Genomic DNA, 22,715 nt, shown 5'->3' with positions numbered 1-22,715 from the left:
TCAAACTTAAATAATGCGAGTATCTTATCAAGTTCGAACTAGTTTGATATAAAAATGCATATAACACAGCACTGATATTGTAACCTACGTTACGATACGTTACTGAATATGTATTTTAGTAACTGAAAAATACACGCTTACAACCGCTTATCTGTTTAACCAAATAAATTCACATAAATCAAAATTGAGAAACAATTAAGTTGCGGGGTTCAGTCACCTAAGCCGTCATAATCACTGTCTGTTTCGTATATGGTGTCAATTATCTTGGTCATCTCTACTTCTTCATAGTCATCATCAGAGTCATCAGAGTCACATGTGTTGATGTGTCACAAATAATTTCAGCTAGTTCTTGAAGTACTATATCATCGGAACACCAGTAGAATTGGGTAAATTGATAGTTCACATGTGTTATGTGCATTTTAAGTGACAATTGGCACAGTGGAAATAGACTCATGTCCATACCATTATATGTACTCGGGACATTGCCAGCACGTGCTTGATACTTGGCAAGAAACATGTCTAATGTAGGTTTGTTGATGTTGTTGTATTCTTCAATCCATAGAAATGATAGATTGCACAGACAATAATTTCGACGCCGTTAAAGAGGTCATCAGATCAGTGATGTGTATGAACTACTTCTGCTAATGTTGCAACATACACCTGGTTTTTCTCTACTAATTTGAGCGGTGTTACTTTCCCTGTGCGAACAAAAGCTGGTTGTGTCAACCACTCAGACAGTGTATTGCAGGCAAAATTGAGCAGATTCTTTCTCCTTTGCTTATAAAGATGTTGTGAGCATTTAAATTGCGTCTCTTACTGCTTGTTCCAGTGTAAAATAAAACAGTATTTCATGTTTGTGATATCACCAATAACACAAACGCGTCTCTATCTGGGGATCTAACTTTCGTGTAGTGCTAGTAGTAGTGATATCTATGCAAAGAATATTAATTATGTGACTGCTTCTTCCTTTGTATAGAAACAGTAGTATATAATGTCGAGCTTGAACTTTGTTTCCATCTTCTCTTGTGAGTAAATAACACTTTTCACCATTGACAAAATTCAGTTGTCTTCCCTTCATCTTTTGGGCATAGGAATAACATTTTCACTGTTCGAAAATTAGATTGATCAACTGTGTTTTGTTTTCACTATTTGGCATGAGTGCTTTTCAGTCACATTGAATTTTGGTTTTCACTCCTGACAAGTAAGAATTTTGGAGCAGATCCACGTCTTCCACGCTGATATGATTTGATCGACTGAGGACTGTAAGTGTCAGTTACAAAATCGACACGAGCTGTCTTAGGTAGTTGACGGAACACAGCTTCGACTACGTCTTGGAATGTTGCAGGGATGGTTACTAAGCTTTGCAGCTGGGCGTTACTGTCAATCAACAAAACAATGTCATCTTTTTGGACGGCTGCAGCCTCTACATAGCGGAGTAGTTTTGACTTGTCTGATTTCATTGGCATTCCAGTCGCAATAGCTATAACGGCCAGGTGACAGGTCCTAGAGGAAAATAAAGTGTCAATTCTAGATCACTGTTGTGCTGAACAGCCAAAAGTAGCAACTGTTCATACACATTACGTTCTGCTCTTATCTATAGTAATTTTGTTTTGAGAATTTGTTACTTTCCTTTTAACTTCAGCTGTGGCAAATGTTTTAAGTTTTCTTCTGTTAATGGGGTCTTGGAAAGGAACACTGATTTTTCAATCAATCTTCTTTTGATAATCCATCCATTGTCTTTTCGCCTAATTCAGTTGCCTTAAGGTCATGAGCGACTAATGTTTTCGCAGGAATACCAGACGACACACAGTAAATTTCATCTCTGTTGGGTATTTTATCAGCCTGGATTGGTTCGTGAAGGATTCTAGGCCATCATAACCCTGTTAACTTCTTCTTCACTCATGCCTATCTGAGCAGGTTGTACTTCTTTGTGGTTGGACATGTCTTCTCTATGTATGTCTGCATTCAGAAGTGTTGCTTCAACATACCTGGCTCTGTAATGACGGGTCATGCACCAGTGGAAATATGCAGCATAGTTTCTACTGAAACCAAGTATGCCAACCTCAGACTTTGCATGTCTGTTAGTTGTCTGCTCTGTAGTAATATCTACAGCATTTCTCAATGCCAGTACAGAAGACCTAGATTCACTAAAATCATTACTTCGGAGTAGCTCCTCTGCGCCTGGATCAACATTCATCAATGTCGTCAGGTAAACGAGGAGGTAGCAGGCATAATTTTTGCGGTCAAATGCGAAGAACAAAGAGCACAGTTTGTACAGAGATGCTATATATAAACCAAGAGCATTAATTTGTGTTTCTTTGATGAGCAACAATATCGTGTGAATTATGTCTACATACATCAACCAAAATTGAGCAGTTTTGCCACTTTCACCATTTCTGATTTCTGATTTGAACTGCTCATGTCTGTTGAAATACTCTTCGAAGTCAGGAGAGTTATTATTTCAAACACCTTTTCTTTGCATGGACTTTCAGTCCGTTTCTGTAATATTAGTGTCTTCAGAAATGTTTTCCTTGCGGTGTTCTGTCTCTTCAAACTTGCATAGAAGAAAACGCTCAAAGAGCTTCCGTTACAGTCCTGTGCACATTTAGGGTATGATTGTAGCATTTACCTTGTAATACTTTATCAAGTGAACCACTAGAACAAATTCTTGATTCTATTACAAGTTCTGCAAGACCATTGCCCTTCATTAATTTTCCTACAGCAGATTGTTCAAAACACACCCATTCTTACAATTATGTTACCAAGTCCATCTCTAGACTGCAGCCTTCTTAGCAACAGACGAGTCACATTTCACTATAGTATACTTCTGGCAAAGTTCATTACTTGCATCTACTGATGTTTTTAACATATGATGGGCTGTAGCATTATCATTGATTGAATAATTCGAAGGTGGCATATATAACTGAAGCAAGTTTGAGCACTCACTCTCTGCAGATCATTTCACACATTTATTTATTTATTTATTTATTTATTTATTTATTTCATTTCATTTCATTTTCCACCCGAATTTCGGTTGGAATAAAAGGCCTATACCACCCCAATCATTGCGTGTTGTTAAATCTGATGCCATTATTATTGGGCAGATCAGACTTTTTAAATAATAATTTGAAATTTTGCAAATCGAAAGGAAAAAATCGTTATTTATGACATACACTGCACATTGCACTCATAAAAAAGCCATCGCTCACGGGCGCGGAGAATAACTCTTACATTACAGGAAGAAGGTGCGGACTGGATTTAACTAAGAACATCAAGTATTTTGCATACAATCAGCTTGAAAATTGCGGATATCTTTGATCATGTTCGAATGTCTTAAAAAAAAAACAAGATAAAAATAAAAAAGAAAAAGAAAGAAAAAAAACCAAGCACACACTTTCATATATATTTGACCATATAGTAGACACTATTTAGGAAAGCATCATGAATTTTTTTCTATTCAAAATGTGATCGATCTGAGGAAAAGAAATCTACTCTGTGGACATGTGAACAAATTCAGTATGAATACATGTGTACTGAGTAAAAATTTAACATACTTTTATGTCTTTTTCATGTGTTTAATGTGTTCAGGTTGCAAATTATTTAGAGCAGACATACAAATTCGTGAATCCTGTTTCTAATTAACAGCTAGGCCACCTCTGACAAGATCTCAACGCGTTGTATTCAGTTATAATAGATTAAACCTCTTTTTTTATGACTGAACGTAAACAAACTTAAGTTTACTTTAAAAAGCAATTTGATATTCTGATGAAGATCTTATCAATCTTTTTTGTTTAGAAATATCAAGGGTTTATTATTGTTTACTAGTTATCAGTCTAATGACTAATCTATTATAGCCGACAAACAAGTCGAACTGCATCAATTTATTACATTAAAAGGTAATCATTCAGTCTATGTAAACGACAACCAATCCCTCATACAAAATGAATGTATAAAGTTTTTGCAACGCGCAAACAAATTATTTCGACATTATTTACAGGTATATGATTTATGAGTCGGAAAGGTTATCATTTATCAGGAAATATTGCATGTATTTATATGATAATTCTATAGGGAAACGGCATCAAGGGCGCTCTAAATAATTTTCATTGATATATTATTTACAAAAATAGAACAGAAATTTATACAGTTATTTATGCAACATAGTACCTCTTTACATATTCTAATATATTTAACAAAGCTAGTACACAGATTTACACATGTAACACATGTATAAAAGAGCCCTTGACATAACCATGCAATAATCATGCAATTACTTTAATGTATATCACATGCTTATCCAATTATTTAGACCTACATTTTTATACATTTTTATATATTTACATTCGCCCTATTCTCTTCCATTGAAACTTTTGACGTTCATTTCGTATGAACAGCAAAAGGAAAGGCGCGAAAGTTGCGTCATCGCTGCTTAGTGATAACCGACCGCTATTTTGACGACGTCCGCGTATAATAAGGGAGAATGTTCCTTAGATGACGTCGCAGTTGTTCCGTCTGGTGAACAGAATGGCCGGGAAGCTGATTTTAATGTTAAATACTACAAATTATATGCAATTCATAATATTATATAGTTTACAAATGGAAAGGAAATGTAATGTAAATATAAGAAATGAAACTATTTTTTTCGGTGTTCTCTAACGCAATTCGTGGATTTTCCGATCCTATTCTGTCGTTCATTTCGTATGAACACCGAAAAAAACATTTCATTTCTTAAGTGAATATATATCAACTCTATAACTCAATGAAAAATGCTTATTGGTATTATATAGATATTGCATTCCTGAGAGGGTGATATGAAAAAATGTTCACCGCGAGATATAGGGCCTATTCATATTTCGAGGGGTGAACATTTTTCATATCACCCTCTCAGGAATGCAATACTTATTTTATTATACCGAAAATAGGCCAATACAAAGTCAAAACATTTACTGGAAAATCAAAATAATGATTTAAATGATTTATTTAACATTAAAAGTAATTAGCCTACTGACCAAATAATGTAGACAGAATTAAGGAGATTTTACTTGTTTGCACTCAGAAATTGCGGCCACTTTGCAGTGTAATAAGATTTTTTGATAGAATAAGCGCCTCGTCTGAAAATTTAATTAATCATCTCAGTCAATGCGAAAGTATCAATCTCTCAACGGGAGATATGAACAAATAATATCACAAGCGCAGAAAAATAAAATGGCGCTGTTGCGCATGTGTTATGAAATTATGGATCATATCACATGCGCAGAAATTGAAAATAACGATTTTGCGCATGAGATATAAAATCACTGGGGGATATGATATATTATTCCAAGTTAAACTAATTGGACATTTATGTGAGGTATAATAATATTAGTTACACTGCATTGGTAACAGGCTACGCTGTCTCGAAAATCCATATCAGGCTCGAGCGAATCAAGCTGTGTGCCGACTACTCTTTTAGATATGGCGCAAAACAAGTGCATAAAATCATTACTTCAGTCTACACTTCAGTATATATATGATGTAACTTTCCTAAGATGATGAAAAACCCAATACATTTCTATTAAAACATAAAAAATTTAATCCTCAGTGCAATACAAACTGCGGTAACCAAAGTAAAAAACCCTGGTAACCAATGGAATATAGTGGGTTGTAAATGGACACTTGTTCACTGACACTGGAATTTTGAAAAAGAGTACAGTAACCAAAGACACAGTGTAAGAAACCCTTGTAACCAAAGTATTTAGTTACAAATTGACAGTGACATATATTAGGCCAAGACAATGTGTTTAATGTGTTAACATTTTATTAAAGGAACGGTATTTGGTAAAATTAGTACATAATTATGGATATTCAGATTTTGTAAAGACACTTCAGTTCAACATTTTATTTAATCTCATCTTTGTGTACATTTATATAATACATACATAAAAGATTTAATTTAACACTGTACCACAAAGCCAATCTATACAGATTTGCAAGAGACTATAATATACATTAGATAAAATTATAATAGTTTAAAGCTCATATTATCTTACATTTTAGAACTAATCTAAAATATCTGTATGCTTAAAAAAGAAGAAAAAATAAATGTTGGTTTTTCTTTTTGTAACAATAAAAACTTCAATGTTTTACACTATTCACTGTTAGACCATAAAACATTTGTTAAACCTATGGGTAATGAATATCGTTTCTCAGCTGTAACACCGAGTAACATTATACCAGTAATAAAACAACAGCTGTCCATCAGACAGCATGCTCGGCCTTTCCCAGTGCTTGATTCCGAATCAGAGCTTTGACATCAAAAAGAGCAAAACTCTGTCAAAAAACAGTCAAATTTCAAATCTAGAGTTAAGGGGATTTCTTCTTATTGTATAACCCTTGCTAACAATTTGAGTTTCAAGTCCAAAGCTTTGATAATAACAGAGACATTTGACCTGCCAAAAACTTTCACCAACAATATTCCAGTCATAAAAGGGACATAATTCTGACAAAATTCAAATCAGAGTAATGGGGACTGTAACTATTTAATATTTCAAGTCTTAAGCTTTGATAATAACAAGAGGTATTTGACCCTATCAAAAACAAAAAGGGGCATAACTCTGTCAAAACTCAAAACAAAGTTATGGGAATTACTTCTTAAAAAAATTAACCAACTGAGACGCCAACAAAGGGGGCGAGTGCAATAACTCAACTTTTTCTTCGAAAAGTCGAGCTAAAAAATATAATATCTATTTATTGTGTTACAATAAAATTTCAAAGTTTAACAATATTTACAATAAAACCATAAAATATTGGTCAAACCTATGGGTAGAGAAAATTGTTTCTCAACTGTAACACCAAGTAACAGGTTCTGTCTATACATTTTACCGTATCATTGTTGGAGAATAAAAACACTATTTTCTCATCATCTGTAAGGTTATTAAAATTTGGTTCAACTTCTAAAACAGTAGATAAAAATTCTTGTCTTAAAACTGAGTAAGTATCACAGTACAACATAACATGTGCTTCATTTTCTACTGATGATTTACAAAACGGACATAGTCTATTTTCAGCTGGAAGATTTTCATATCGCCCTGTTTCAATGCGAAGTGGGGCCACACCACACCGAAATTTCGCATACGCACTTCTATGTTTCTTAGGTATAAACATCCCTATATAAGGTTCCAGTTCATAATTCTGTTTAAATAACTTGTAGGTCCTTAACTTATTGCCACCACTACAACTTATTCCTATATCATTATTCAAAGAATGATGATATTCAGTCTTATATACAGACATCAATGCATTCTCAATCTTATCACAAAAAAATTTAGACGACATATGATCACAATCCTTATATAAACCAGGTAAATTTACCTTATGTAAACATTTGTGAAAATCATGTTGCAAGTTTTTACAACTATTACTACTTTTATTTCCACAAGCTTTAAAAATTTTGTAATTGACTCTTATCATTATTCATTCTACTAAACCTATGCCATTGCTGGGATATCACCCTCCATTGTTTTACATATGGTGGAATCCATGCTAATTCACCATACAGGGCAGCATTTGGAGTATATTTTCCAACTCCTATGAAGAAACGCATATCTCTGTTTTGTACTGCGATAATACAAGAGAAAGACATGTTACCCCACACAGATGCACCGTATGAAACAATTGGCCAAACCAAGGAGTCATATAACTTTTTAAAAACATTATATGGCATAGATCCCAAAGCTTTTGACTTAGCTATCAACAACACTAACGCTCTACTTGCACTTTGTGCTACGCACTTAGCAGTTTTATTGAAATCTAAATGTTCATGTGATTTTTTGTCAGTACATTTGCTTTATAAATACCAGATTCTGCTGTCCTAACGTCGTCAGTTTTTAAGGGAGGAATTCCAGATTTTCCCCATATTTGACCATTAATATATTTCCAGACAGGCTTAGAGTCCCTTTTGATATCCCCGATTAGCTTATTTACATATGTATCCCGAGCGATTTTAACTTCCCTTTTTACTGTTTGGCTATTTTTTTGCCAATCATTTTTAAGTCTGGTGCTACCGGTTTTCATAAAGCCTTTTGACACTATTTTGATCTTATTTGATATCCATGGTACTGATTTTGATCCCTTACTCTTTTTTTACTCGGAATGTTTTTCTTTATTGACTCTGATACTGCTGGTTCCAGTTTCTTTCTACGCTTCGATTGATTTGATAACTGTTAAAATATTCATCATTACTGAAATCAAACATTTCCTCTCTCATTGCACTGTAGTCACCTTTGGAGTAAACTAATAATGATGTCCATTTTATGGCTGGTGTTAATGATCACATGATGTCGTAAACCAAACAATCTATGACTGCAGGATTCCAGTCTGCACTGTAACAAATGTATCGATCTTTACCATTACATAGAGATAGTACCTAAGTTTTTCAAATCATAGGTTTGAAGTTAAAAAGCTTTGAAATGAAGAGAAATGTCCATATATTTCTCAAAAACAGAAATATAGACAATATTTTAACCAGAAGTGCGGAGTTATGAGCATTTAATATTTTCATGATAACGAAAATTTTGTGATCAAGGAAATGTAACTCTTCTTGAACATGGAGAGCATAAACATCAAAGGGACATAATATAGTCAATATTTTCTAATTGGGTGCATTTGATTTAACATTCAACTTTGATCTGGATTGCTAAATACTGATCCATGATACTGTGTGCTAAAAATTTAGAACATCTGGAACAGTCTATTAACAGCAAAACTATGCTTTAGCAAATCTAAATAGAGTTAAGCTCTAACTGGACTCGACCCAAACCTCTCACCCCTAAGGCAACACCTAACCACTCCCTATAACAGCAGTAGCTATAGCTATGCAGTTTAATGCTGATTCATTGCGTGAACTGAACATAATGGGTTAACTCCGATTATCGGCGTATTCGCTTTGTTACCTAACGGCAATTTTTGTGTAAAGAAAATATATCTAATGCTGCCAACGTCATAATTGGTCAAATCTGCCCAAATTTCTCTGACGTGTTTGTTCAGAGTATGAACTACTAACTGGCAGTACCATACAATATTACTTACACTGAATCTTTTATATTTGCCCTTTTTTGCAGCTGCCGAACGCAAAGACATGAGATTTGTCAAAATATAATTATTTTACCAGTTTTGAAGGATTCAATTAATGGAAATTACAGTTACAAACTAAATACTTTTCTGAAACACTGGAGTCCATTAGCATTCACTGTCAATCAGTATTATACTGAGATCGACTGTCATCATTCATTCAAAGTTTCATAGCAGAGTCCGTTTGTTTACATTTTTATCGTAACCGGTGCACTTGTAAAAATCACTTTAGTTTGAAAAATCAAAGTATGCGAAGAGCTATGGTACGGTCTCTACATTACATACAGTTTGCTAGCTACCGTTCGGCCTGAAGTATGCAGTAGTCGGCAAGATTAAGGGTTTTGTTTACCAGTCTAAATTCAGAAAATATTGAAGTAAAGGGTACATACATGACCCAAAATGTGTTCCTCTGCACAATTGTGTCCATTTGTAACCCACTATATACGTGAGTTATTCTTTGGCGCGTCTTTAAGATGATAAAACCGGCACAGAGGGACTAAATCTAATTTCATTTACAGCAAAATAATGACAATTACGTGCGCCAACGCATCATATGCTAAAAGAATTTGTTTTCCAACTCTTTTGCTTTAATTCTTGTGTCGTGAATATGTTCTGTTTTGCAGTTAATGATATTGTAAATATGTTAAAAGCAAATAAAATATAATTAAACTAAACGTGTCATTGAAGAGAGAAAAAAAAAACGCACAAAATTCAGTCCATTGCACACTTTCTTTTGCAACAGAATACAATAATAATATAGATTCATAGTTCAGGCCATGTCATATTGATTTGAAGTTCTCGTTCTCTTGCTCACATGCGCAGAAAAAAAGGTAAACTTTTTTTTCATTGTGCGGCTGAATAGTAACAATGATCACTGGACAAATTATTAACACTAAAACTTAAAATGACCCAGTCTCTCACTTTTATAATTAAATCTATTTCTGTTCAATTTCTCTCATTATGAAAATTGGTTCTAGGTCCAAACTTTTCAGATTGGTCTAGCAAAAAAAATCAAGATCAAGACCCTATCTTTTCATTTCTTAGTACATGTATATATGAGCCGTGCCATGAGAAAACCAACATAGTGGCTTTGCGACCAGCATGGATCCAGACCCAGGATTCATGCTGTTCGCTTTCAAAGCCTATTGCAATTAGAGGACCTGTTAGCGAACAGCATGGATCCTGACCAGACTGCGCGGATGCGCAGGCTGGTCTGGATCCATGCTGGTCGCAAACGCACTATGTTGGTTTTCTCATGGCACGGCTCATATATAGTTTATTCAAATCCAACATTGTAGAGAACATTATTATTATTATACCAGAATGCGTTATTCTGGTCTTCTCAAAGAATGCTTTATGAGAAAATGTCGACTGAAGTCTTTACTGTCAGGCTTCAAAGGATTAAGATATAGTATGGACATTAAAATTCGGGTATGTTTATATTATTGCTATTTCTAACTGCGGTCCACAGTTTATTCAGTAATAAGATTAAACCTTGTTTAACATCATAGAGAATTCGTAAACATATTTAAGTGGACTTAAATGACATTCAAGTGTTTGCGTTCCCGAAACTATTTTTTCTTCAGAATTTATGACTGTACAGAGGGAAAAATTTTCAAGAGATCAAGGAATGGGTTTCATTTGGGTAAATTTCTGGTACATCATATTTCACCGGCTCCCATGTCGTAAGTTGCAATTAAGATATTGAAAAATCAATTAGTCACGTAAAGAACAGCATACTTCTCAGCAGTGTATTAACAAAGACGTAAAAATACAATTTAGCGTGGTTCTATTTTTTTTGTCAATTTAACAAAGAAGGACGTCATGTGTTGTATATTCTGCCATAGACAACGGTCGACGCACGGACCGGTGAGAGAATTTTATGACGTCATTTATGATATCAAATAGCCGCATGATGCACTCGGGTAAATGAAGTTGAACATAATTTTATCTTCATGTTTAAATGAGAATTTTAGAATGAAAATAAACAATGCTTTCTTTCTGGTTTATCGTCTGATTTACCACGGTTCATCATTTAGATGCCCGGATATTTATCGATCAGTCGTTCAATTTCTCCGCATGTTGTTAATCATACGAAAAACAACGTAAAAACATTGCTTAGTTAATAAATAAACAAACAAAAAATCACGAGATGTAAATGCACGTTTTTACTGAAGTACCAGGACCGAATTGTGAACAAACAATATTGTCGAAACTGTAACAGTTAATGTAATAAACTCATTTATTAGCATGACCTCTAAGCCTTCTCTTTGCGCTGTAGATGCCAAGACGAAATCTATTTGATACTTATTGATAACAGATCAGTTTATAGATTTAATTATGCAAGATTATAAGCCATAACCTTTTTACACATTTTAATACATTTGTCAATGCAAATTTATCAAAAATTACTTATGCAATATAGTAGGTCCTATCCTTTTACATATGTTAATGCATTTAACAAAGCAAATTCATTTAAATAATACACACATTTATACATGTACTTTTATAAGATTTACAAAAGAGCACACGACAGAACTCGCAGTTAATTACTTGAATGTGCATTGTATGTTTATTCGATTTTTTATACATACAAATTCTAAATTTCTTTTATTTCACATGTATATATAAAAATGTTAGAAAATGCTAACTGGTATCTGCAAATCTTTCTTTTGCTGATTAAAAAAAACCTGCGGATTATACGTTATTTTGATTATATCAAAACTGAACAATGGAGATACTGTATTGAACTGGTATTATTTTCAAATATTTAAAAAAGTCCAAATGTTATTGTTTAAAAAGTATATTTAAAGTATAATTTCGTCTAGATAATTTCCTATACTAAATTCGGAAGTTTTATTTCATTCACAGATTTTTTTTTTTTTACTTTTTCGCTGACCATTTATATAAGTTAAATGAATATTAATACATTTTGTAAAACGTTTTCAGATTTCGTGATTGCATGTTAACTACATGTATTTCAGCCGTTAAACGTCTGTGTCACAAAGATAATAAAATTTATATTAGATCATCATACAACATTCTCATACTTGTGTGCGCTCAAAATCATAGCATTAAGACAAGGATTTGAAAAGCATTTTCTGGTATTGATATATGGCTTTGATGGAATAAACCCTTGCTCCGATCAGATTTTTTAATCAAAACCAGACAGGAGGGGCGGGTTTCGACATATTTTTGTCCGTTTTATCTTAAATGCTTGACTTGTTGACATTTAGGATGAAGCAGAAAATAATGATAGTTAACAAATATACCATGCGACATTGTGTACAAAATACACAGTACAAGTTGATAGAGCTTTTTACCAAAAATAGGTTAACGTATTTGATAAAAAAGAAAAAGAAAAAAAGCCTTTGGTATATATTCAAATATCCGCTTTGCGAACGTCTCAAAAACTTATAAATTGCACTATTTAATAATATTAAAGTAGTACTGAAATCTGATATGAGAAGGGGCAGCCAATATACCTAAGATATAAGTTGAGCATTTTGCCAGGACCTTATCAGCTTGAATGCAGTCAGTGATGTTACCACGGGCTGTACAACTATATCCGTGATGTTCATGCATGAAACTATTTATTATGAAGAAGCGGGGGTAAATTGTTTTGCAACAGTCGGTCTCGTGGATCGGTCGGTCGGTTGGTTGGTCCGTCTGTCGATAGAGTGAACGGTTTCCGCCCGAAAGCGCTTCACTGAGAGCCTTCAAACTTGGTAGCATGACTGGGCTTATAGAGTAGTTCAACCCTTATAGTTTTTGGAATCAGTAGGTCAATTTTTAACTGTCAATGTCACAGGGATCTGAACCTTGAAAACGATTTCCGCCCGATAACTTGAGAACCACCCGACTGAGAACCTTCAACCTTGTTACATAATCGGGCTGATAGAGCAGAGGTCCCCTACAGTTTTGGAGGTCAGTATGTCAAAGGTCAAGGTCATAGGGGCGGTTTCCGCTCAATACTCAATAACTTTAGAACCACTAGACCCAAAACCAACTTTAATATCAAATTTGGGCTTATGAAGTAGATCATCCCTGTAGCTTTTTGGGTCAGTACGTCAAAGGTCAAGGTCATCGGGACCTAAACCTTCAAACTGGTTTCCGCTTAATAACTTGAGAACCATTCAACCTTCAAACTTGAAAGCATGATTGGGCTTATCAAGTAGATGACCCATATTGTTAAAGGTCATGGTCACAGGGACTGAAGCTGGAAAACCGTTCCTACCAACTAACTTGAGAACCACTTGACCCATTATCTTCAAACTTACTGTTCTTTGTGTCGATAGGTCAAAGGTCAGTGTCAAATGGACCTGAACATTGAAAACTGTTTTCCATCAATGACTTGAGAACCACTGAACACAGAACCGTCAAACTTAAATGTATGATTGGTCTTATTAAGTAGATGATCCCTATTGTTTTTATTATGCGATAATACAACATGTATACACAGTGTTGAAACTTATGTCTTACGCAAAGCATAACACATTTTTTTCTAGTTTAAGCTATGTAAACATTTCCAAATTTGTTTGCCACGTCAAATGTGCTTATTTCAAAGAAACAATTAAGGCGTCAAGAGTTATCAGGTCGTGGCGGTATCAGATCCGATCCCCTTATACGTGTTACCATGGTATAAAGCAGACGTCAGTATTAGAAGTCATTTTTTTTAAATACAGAAAGAAAAAAAGAAAAAAATGCCGTGTAAAAAATGAATAGATTTGGCTGACGTGCTGGTTAATAAAGCGACGAATAAACGTGGCAGAAATAGAAAAAAAAAATGTCTGAAACTTAGAAGAAACTTAAAACAAAATAAGCTTTTTTAAGGTTTAAAAATATTTTTTTTTATTAGATACCTGATATCGAAGAGGTCCTCCAACGTTAACCAGGCCAGAATCAAACAGACTCCCAAAATTGCTATTCTCGAGTATTGAATGGATACTCTAGCTTTAATCCTAATACACTCCATTTTCATACACCCCAAAACATTGAATAATTAGAAAAATGCCATTTCACTAAACTGGATTAAATTTTTTAAAAACAAATTCGACATTGATCCACAGATTCACGTTTAATAATGACCAATACAACTTTCCAAAAGTATTAAAAACGTTGCGCATCGGTACGTGTGACTTCTACAGCAAACAGACGGGTAAACGAAGGTAAACAACCTAGCCTCGTTTACGATTCAATTGTCGGTTTATTTGTCTGCCATATCAATCTTTATGTCTGAAAATACCCTTGATAAGGCTATATACCAATAAAAGAAATTGTTCTTTGTTTCATATAAAATTCAGCTACTTCAGACCAATTTTGTTACAGTTTCTAGATTTTCACTTCGTCGTAGACCTATTTTCCACAAGATATCCATACATTTGCTTTAAGAAAACGAAAAGAAAAAGGGGTGTTGAATAGTATGCAGTGAAATGCAAGTCAACTGAAGTCAGGTACCCTCATATTGCCGCATTTCAGAAAGCGGTCCGCAGAATAAACACCCTACTTTCGTTTTCAAGTAAACAACTCGAAAACATGCAAGTATTAGCATGAAACGTGTCCTATTTTATGTAAAATTCATTCCACGAGTGAAATAATGCCCATTTGGCCCCCGATTTACGCGCAAATGCGCGAAAAATGGAAAAATTAGGATCTATTTATTAGGGACTTCTTTCGACTACACCACGGAAGCACATTTTGGACCGAATTACTGCATTATAACCATAAGTCTTTTTTCCATTTTTTTCTACAACGTTTGTCTTCTTTTTTAAAACAATTCTGTCAGCGAAACTTATTTAATTAAAAAAAATCAGTCTTTCATAGTCTGTCCCGTAAAATGCACCTGATACATGTAATATTCGCTGCAAATGCCCTTTCAGTTAGATTTATCTGAACTGCAGAATGATGTCAGTACAAATGTTTCCTCACAGACGGAAAGTCGACAGAAAAACGACAACAACACCTGCATGATGAAATTATCATCTCACAAGAATTATAATGTGTTGTTAAGTCTTGATTTTCCCAAATAAATTGTGCTTTTCGGCAATGCTTACCGTCTGAAGTTCGGACTGTTGATGTATCACAGCGTGTCACATAGATATTTAAAAATATGTCGAAAAATTGCATTTTTTTCTTGAGAAGGTGGGCCCGGTATCACACTCGGCAGTTTCCGTGCGATTACGGTATCTCCGAATCCTACTTCGGCATTCTTCGGTTGTTACACATGGACTTCCGTATCCGGCGGGAAATGACGAAATCGCAGACGATGGATTATCTAATCGACGAAAATTACCGATCCACTACCTTAAATCTGGCGCCATTTTTTTTTATCTTTTTATTATTATTACATTTTTCTTTTGTTGGGTTTAACGTCGCACCGGCACAATTATAGGTCATTTTATAAACATGTTAGTTGTAATATCATACCTAGCACATACAAGCGCACACAAATCTTGAGTACCGCTAACGAAACAATGTAAATAGTTATGGTCACATTTAACTTATTAAGTGTTTATTTTATAACAGAATAAATGACACCAGGTAAGGATTCGTGTATTCTAAATATTTGGTCATTGCGTAAATATTTGAATAGCCATGTTGTGTGAACAAACATGTAATTCCGTATTAGATATTAAGATCGGTCTTCACCCAATATGAAAGAGATGCTCTCATTTAAGGGGACGCATACTTTGAAATTAGAAAAAAGTGGGTGGGGTATGATAAAATTTACCTGCAAAAAAGTACAAGGTTTTGGTACATGAAATGGATACTGTCTCAACTGTTATAAGTACACAAAGGATTGCTCACTAAAATAAAAATTAGAAAACTGAAACAAGAAAGTTATTGTTGAATTACATAAGACTTATTGTGTACATTCAAAGTCAACAATTAAGACTTTTTGGTGCGAAAATAATAGTGCTTCAGCTTGTCCAAACATTTATCAATGTCCTACAGATTCTAATTTAAAGAAAGAATGTGAAATATGGTCACTGTCTTGCTTTTCATTTCGCATATGTAAGCTAAAACACATTATTTAGTTTGTTTACAAAGTAGTGCATAAGAAAAGATACGGTGGTCAAGGAATGCCATATTCCAAAACTAAAAGAGTATATTCCCATTAATACATTAAACATTTATCATTACAGAAGTCTAGTGGCTTACAATAAGGGCCTAGAAATGTTGCCATTATTAATTTTTAACTTGGTATTCATGAACTACAATGCACTTAAATATCAAAACACATTCAACAAACTTTTGAAAATGTATTGTCTTAAAAATCCCTAAAATAAGGTATGAAATTTGGTTGAGAGGTCCAATCAATGTGTATATGTGCAAAAGTAACATTCTAATCTTGTTCACAAAAGTTACTAATACACAGCAAGCATGTCAATGATCAAAACTGGACGAATATACAGTTATCCTCACTTTAATGTCATTTATAATTTGCCCTTGAATTCTCCACCATACTTTTCATAACTCTGTTTGCACGAGTTGCACGATAATGCTGTCATTCACGTAAAAAATGGGGTCAAATAAGTTGTAAATGCAATATCATCTAAACGTAATTAATGGATTATGCAGTTCAAGATAAACTTTATCTCATAACGTAACGAACATGTATAATGTTGTAACAACAACTTTACTTACACTGATTTAAGTAGCAGTCGGTTTATAAGTGACTTTATTGATTCATTTTGTGTTTTGTTATTGTTGTCAAAAAGTATAACGGAAGTGCCTCACAACTGAAGCGGAAACCAGTTTGATGCGCAAAGTAGTCCATTGTAAGTAATATTTTTTGACAAATGTCCACAGAAATTAATAATTTTCTAATATTAAAGACGAATATCTGAATAGGATTCATTATTTGATAAGAAATTATAATCATCGACATGTTTTTTTTAAAAATCGTACACGTGCTGACACCTAAGTTGTCTCCCGTTGTTTATAAGAGTTACCTTTCGTCCGGCGCAGTAATACATTTGCAGTGAATCGCCGAGAAGTCGTGGGAAAATTAAAAACCATGTAAACAAACTGAAATTAACCACCTTTTCAAGATGAATTTCGAGTGATCGCCATTATGCATTTAACCCGCCTGACCTGTGTAGCATCTTAGATATCTGTTCTAAGGTATTCATAGTGTAGAATGTGATGTTATGCCCTTGCAATGCTAATCCCACTCTGATTTTTTTGTTTACATTTTTATCAATGAGAAATATGGCGTCCATCCCGAGCTGAAATGACGTGGCTTTAAATATTTACATGTTTAAGCAAACCTGGTGTGTTAGAAAGAAGATCTCATCCCTTCAACATTATTTGGAACACTGTTATTGTAAAAAACCTGTTTTTTCCTTATACAAAAGCTTAATATTTTGTGTTGAATGTACTTTCACAAAGACCTCTGTTTTCCTATTACATTCATAGTACCACATCCTTATCCACAAAATACTGAATATTACAGGTGTCCATCAGTATTATATCAGTTTAGGAATATGTTTTTTATTTTCCCACCATCGATTTCTTGAATATGCACCCCTTCCGCATTCCTGTATGAACTGTGAATGTAGCAATATGCGTTCCCTTAATTTATTTACACTTCGCGTAAATCCCTAATTTAACAATTCTTGTTCATACCTTTCATCTATAAACAAAACTTAAAAGTGTAAATTAAATCTGTTCACTTAAACAGCTGACATATACACATTTTCGTGAAACAATGACTAACACATCCTTTCAGTTAAATCTACAACGTAAAATCATTCTAGAAGAAACAATGGCTGCAAGTTTCAAAGGAAATAGATGCAGTCATACACATTATGTGAACCTAATTTTATATTAAGTATTCAATAGAAATTTGCAGTCATTCTCTTTAACCACTGAGAGAAAAATCCAGTGCATTTTAAAACCCCTGACAGACAAGGACCGGACTGACACACAGTAGATAAAAAAAAATGACAAACCAATTCAGTTTCGTTCATTTTCATACATTATTTTTATTCCATATCTATTTTTACGTCATTATTCTTCAAAATAGTCAAAGGATACGTGCAAAAATTAGTTTTGATATTTAATTACATTTTCACCACGACAAAAAATTGAAAAATTGCTAAAATGCCTATTTTATGCATATTTATATAATGCATTTACTCTGGGAATACATATCATGTATTTTTTTGTTTTCTTCTACAAATCCCGGAAATTTCATTTAGAAGTTCTTCGGTGAAGCTCCAGATGTGCTTTAGCCTATGGTCATGCTTCACTTAACTTCAAAGGAAACAACTTATGTTATGACATGCTATGACCGGAAATCTCAAAGAATCGTAGAAAAGTCCTGTCACATGTTGTACTGGGTGGTCTTGGATATTCATGGGTCGTCAGTAGTTTTCAATCATGTTCTTTGGGAGGGCTTCAACAGTTGTGTGGTTGGTCTGCTAACAGTCTTGCACGGTCTTACATTGGCGTGATTTATCGTGGAAATCTTTAGCCGTCCAACAGTCGCAGAGTATGTACGACTAATGGCGTGTCTAACTGCAACCAGCTATACGACAAATGAAGATCAAGCCACAGCCGGTCACACAACCGATCGTGAGTATTCTCGTCTTTGGTAATATACAACAAATTCCTTAAGGTCTTGCTGGCGGGCATAAGACGACCCGAAGGCCTCAGTCATATTTGCGCTGTGGTTAGCTGCGACCATGTTAGTCGTGCGACATAGGAATGTCATGATCTGGATGTAAAGTTTTGTTTGCGATGTCAGCCTAACAGTCACACAATAAGACCTGTTCCCGTCTAGTCTGCGGCTTGTAGTAAACTGATAGCATGACTGGTCGCGAGACCTTCAGGAATTCGCCGTACGCCTCCACGCACGACTGGTTGTAACTTAGTTAGCCGAGTGACTTGCCAGGCAGGGCCATCAATCTGTTCTAACAGCGTTTTGAACCCGAAACTTCGACTAAAACACTTAATAATTTATGTACGTCCCATGACAGGTCACTGAATGCCACGACTAATTCCACGACCGTCATGCATCGGAGAGTGAGAAAGAATTTCCAACTAGCTCTGGTGGAGGATAGGACAAACACGATTATTGAGTCACCTATAGAAAGGGGAGGTAGATGGGACACAGCATCCGTACAGAACAACCAGAATATTGCAAGCCCTTGAATGAAACCCGCAAGGCTCAAGACCCTGGATACAGAACTGTGGAAAATTGGAAAATTCTCGGATAAAGTCACGGTCGCAGCAACTGACTGAGCTCAGCTCTATTCTATGCTCTGAACGGGGCAAACATGACTAAACAAAACAAATCGTACGACTTAACAACTATCAATCCGTGCGGCTAGTCGTGCATAAGTTTGGGATTGTTGGACTGCTGGAGTGCACGGACAATGTAAAACTACATATATGGTGGGGCCCGCCCGCTTAGCTCGTTGGTCTACGGATCGTGGGGTCGTGAGTTCGATCCCCTGTCGGGGCGTATGTTCTCCGTGGACATTGTCTGAAATCATTCGTCCTCCACCTCTAATAATTCATGTGAGGAAGTTGGCAGTTACTTGCGGGGAATAGGTTTGTATTGGTACAGAATCCAGGAACACTGGTTAGGTTAACTGCCCGCCATTACATGACTGAAATACCGTTTAAAAACGACGTTAAACAAAAACAAACAAAAAACATGTATGGTGGCTGATTTCTTTGCCATTTCGTCTTTCCACCCTTGACCACGCAACGAGAAAACACGAGATTTAAATGTCAGGGACGCGGTGCGAAAATCCACTATTAACAGCAGGTGCGGAGGACGTAAACCCAATAATCAGCGGGGGCGCGGGGCGATTATGTAGGCCTACTATTATACGTAATAACCTATAAAAGATCGAGGGGATGTTAGAAGTTTCGATTAGTGTTATCGCTCATCTATCTATTTAACAGCTCGTAACATCCAAATGTACTTTTTGCAGAATATATATTATGAATTCACAGGCCTATCATCCTTTGCTGGCAAGTTTCAGCAACAGAATAATTTAGACTAAGTTGTAACAGGAATCTTACTCATCATCGAAGTGATTTTCCTCATTTTCCCAATTAGATCCACATTTATATATGGAAATTTAACACGTTGACTCACTCCTAACCATGTGTTTGAACAATATTTTAACCACAGCTAGGCACTCTGTAGAATTACTTTAAAAGAATCCCTTTTTGAAAGAATGTTTTGCGGGTAGGATATAGATCTAGATATATCCACAAGACCATAAATTTTAACTCTTTCAAAAATGAATTCTTTTGAAGTAATTCTACTATCTGAATACATGGAGTAGATCTACTGGTACATGTATTTAAACCAGCAACAGTTCGGTACAAGCCAATTTACGAAACACATGAAACATTGTCATCAATTCAACAGTGGCAGTTCACAGGCACGGGCCGAGTGTTTATTTATTTTTATTTTTTGTTTAATATAAAAAAATCTTTTTTTTTCCACACAATTAACCTCCACACAATTAACCTTTTATATGTTAGTCAAATGAAAAAAAATCGATGACAAAAAATCCGGTCACAGTATCATATTCAATGAATCCGGTCACAGTATCATATTCAATGAATATGATACTGTGACCGGATTTTTTGTCATCGATTTTTTTTTTTCATTTGACTAACATATAAAAGGTTAATTGTGTGAAAATAAAAGATTTTTTATATTAAACAAAAAAAAAAAAAAGAAAAGAAAAATAAATAAACACTGGACCCGTGCCTGTGTGGCAGTTATGTTAGATATAGATGCTGTCAAGTCACATAAGCGTGAAAATGCCCAAACTATTCAACTGGATAGATAGGCCATCACATGCGACTTTTTTTGATTTTGCAAGGTGCGCAAGCCAAGTGTCAAATGGAATAGAAGCTCGAGTACAGGTCGTCTATCCAAGCGCGAAACTTGGTGGAAAACCACGATTACTCGAAACAGAAATTCCGACACGGGCGTAGGCGTTCTTGCGGCCGAGTATTCTTTTTCCATGAGCCAGCTTTTTGTTTGATAGAAAAACTCTTCTGTATCCACTGGAAGCTGACCTTGAAAACCAGCAGAAGTGCAGTAGAAGAGCAAAATTAGACCCTAGGGTTAGAAACGTGCTGTGCACGAAAAACGGAAATCGAATACTGGCGCTTTTATGAAGTTCTCACTAAACTATTGTACCACGCCGGAACTCTATCCACTCCGGTATGGTACGGGTACCCATCGTCTGTCCGAATGTCAAATAAGTTGTACAAATGACCTGGCTGCACTAACTAAACTACTGTAAATAGGAAATACATACCAGCAAAGTCTACCGAAGTTTTCTGGTAGTCTTTGGACCATGAGGAAGTATCAATTTTGGTTTTTGAACTGATTTTATAGTGTTTACTTGTTTGAACTAAAAATAATTTTCCCCGCACCCCATACGACCCCCACAAAGCAAAAGCAAAATTCCCATTCACAAATTCTTTTTATTTTTGTTTATAATTTGGTTAAATTCATTTAAAAAAAGCCGCCTTTTGTGAAAAGTAACATTCGAAACTTCTTTATTGTATATATGCTCTTTATTGTATAAATGCTCTGTATCGATTCAAAACATTACATATCTTAGTGAACGAATTGATCGAGAGGGCTATGGGGGATTTCTGGCTACTCAAGTTGTGGTGTGTCCTTAGGCAGGGCACTATATTATCTCGGTTACCTCAGTCGACCAAAATAGGGTTGCTCAAAAACTTTACAGAGCGTATGTTCATTGTTTCACAAAGCGACGGTACAGAAGAAAGTACTTTTAATCTTACACACAGATTTGCTGAAAACCATCCAAACTTAGGGTGTACGTGAAAACCGCCAAATGTACGTGACGGCCGTCATTAAATAAAACACACCGCAGATATACCATAATGCAAAGCGCGAATTGCGGACAAGGGTGCATTGTTTATATATTACACATAAATACTAAATTTTTATGTTAACCTTTCAGTAAACTTCGAAGAGAATTGAAAAAGTAAAATACGGAAAATTACACTTTGCCTGCATAACATTCCTTGAAAAACCTGTTAACAAATTAAATAAAGGAATCATTAAGCATTATATTGGACGTAGGAAATATACAGTCATATAAGCGTTTCGCTAGACCGGGGCCATTCAAAAGATGTGTTCAAATTTTTTTTTAAAGCACAGTATATTGCATACAAATTACTAAGTACTCAACATTCTACAAATAACATAATGAAATATAGCATCATAAAGACAAAATCTTTATCACAAGTATGCAAATAGGATTCGAAACACCGAGTGCAAGATTATAATTTTGATTCATGATTTTCAAACTTTTTGCCGATCCTCATTTAATTGCTTGAAATGTCAGCTGTGATCGTGGTCCATTAAATACTTCTAATTTAAAATATATATGACAGGATTTTTGTAGAACAGTATGGTGTTGCATTAGATTAGCACCATGTTTTATCAGATCACATCTAAAAATCATTGCTAAAAGTCAAATATCTACATGTCATACTGAAGTGTCATTTGTAACATATCGTTACAGATGCATTTCACAGAGATGTTAATTGCTTCAAAGAAGAACTAGATCCAGGTGGCCAAA

General features: G+C 34.9%; 1 protein-coding gene across 1 annotated transcript in view; it reads right to left on the bottom strand.

Moving 5' to 3' along the window:
- LOC123550203 (NXPE family member 3-like) overlaps nucleotides 1-14,231 on the bottom strand; it is a 29,016-nt gene extending 14,785 nt beyond the window's left edge. The window contains exon 1 of the mRNA XM_053524908.1: nucleotides 13,971-14,231. Coding sequence (XP_053380883.1) covers nucleotides 13,971-14,089 — 119 coding nt within the window. The 5' untranslated portion in view covers nucleotides 14,090-14,231. The remainder of the gene's footprint in view (nucleotides 1-13,970) is intronic.
- Between the last annotated feature and the right edge of the window lie 8,484 nt (nucleotides 14,232-22,715).

The sequence above is a fragment of the Mercenaria mercenaria genome, chromosome 15, assembly GCF_021730395.1.
Source record: "Mercenaria mercenaria strain notata chromosome 15, MADL_Memer_1, whole genome shotgun sequence".
NCBI classification, from domain to species: domain Eukaryota; kingdom Metazoa; phylum Mollusca; class Bivalvia; order Venerida; family Veneridae; genus Mercenaria; species Mercenaria mercenaria.
This window is presented reverse-complemented; position numbering and strand designations above follow the sequence as displayed.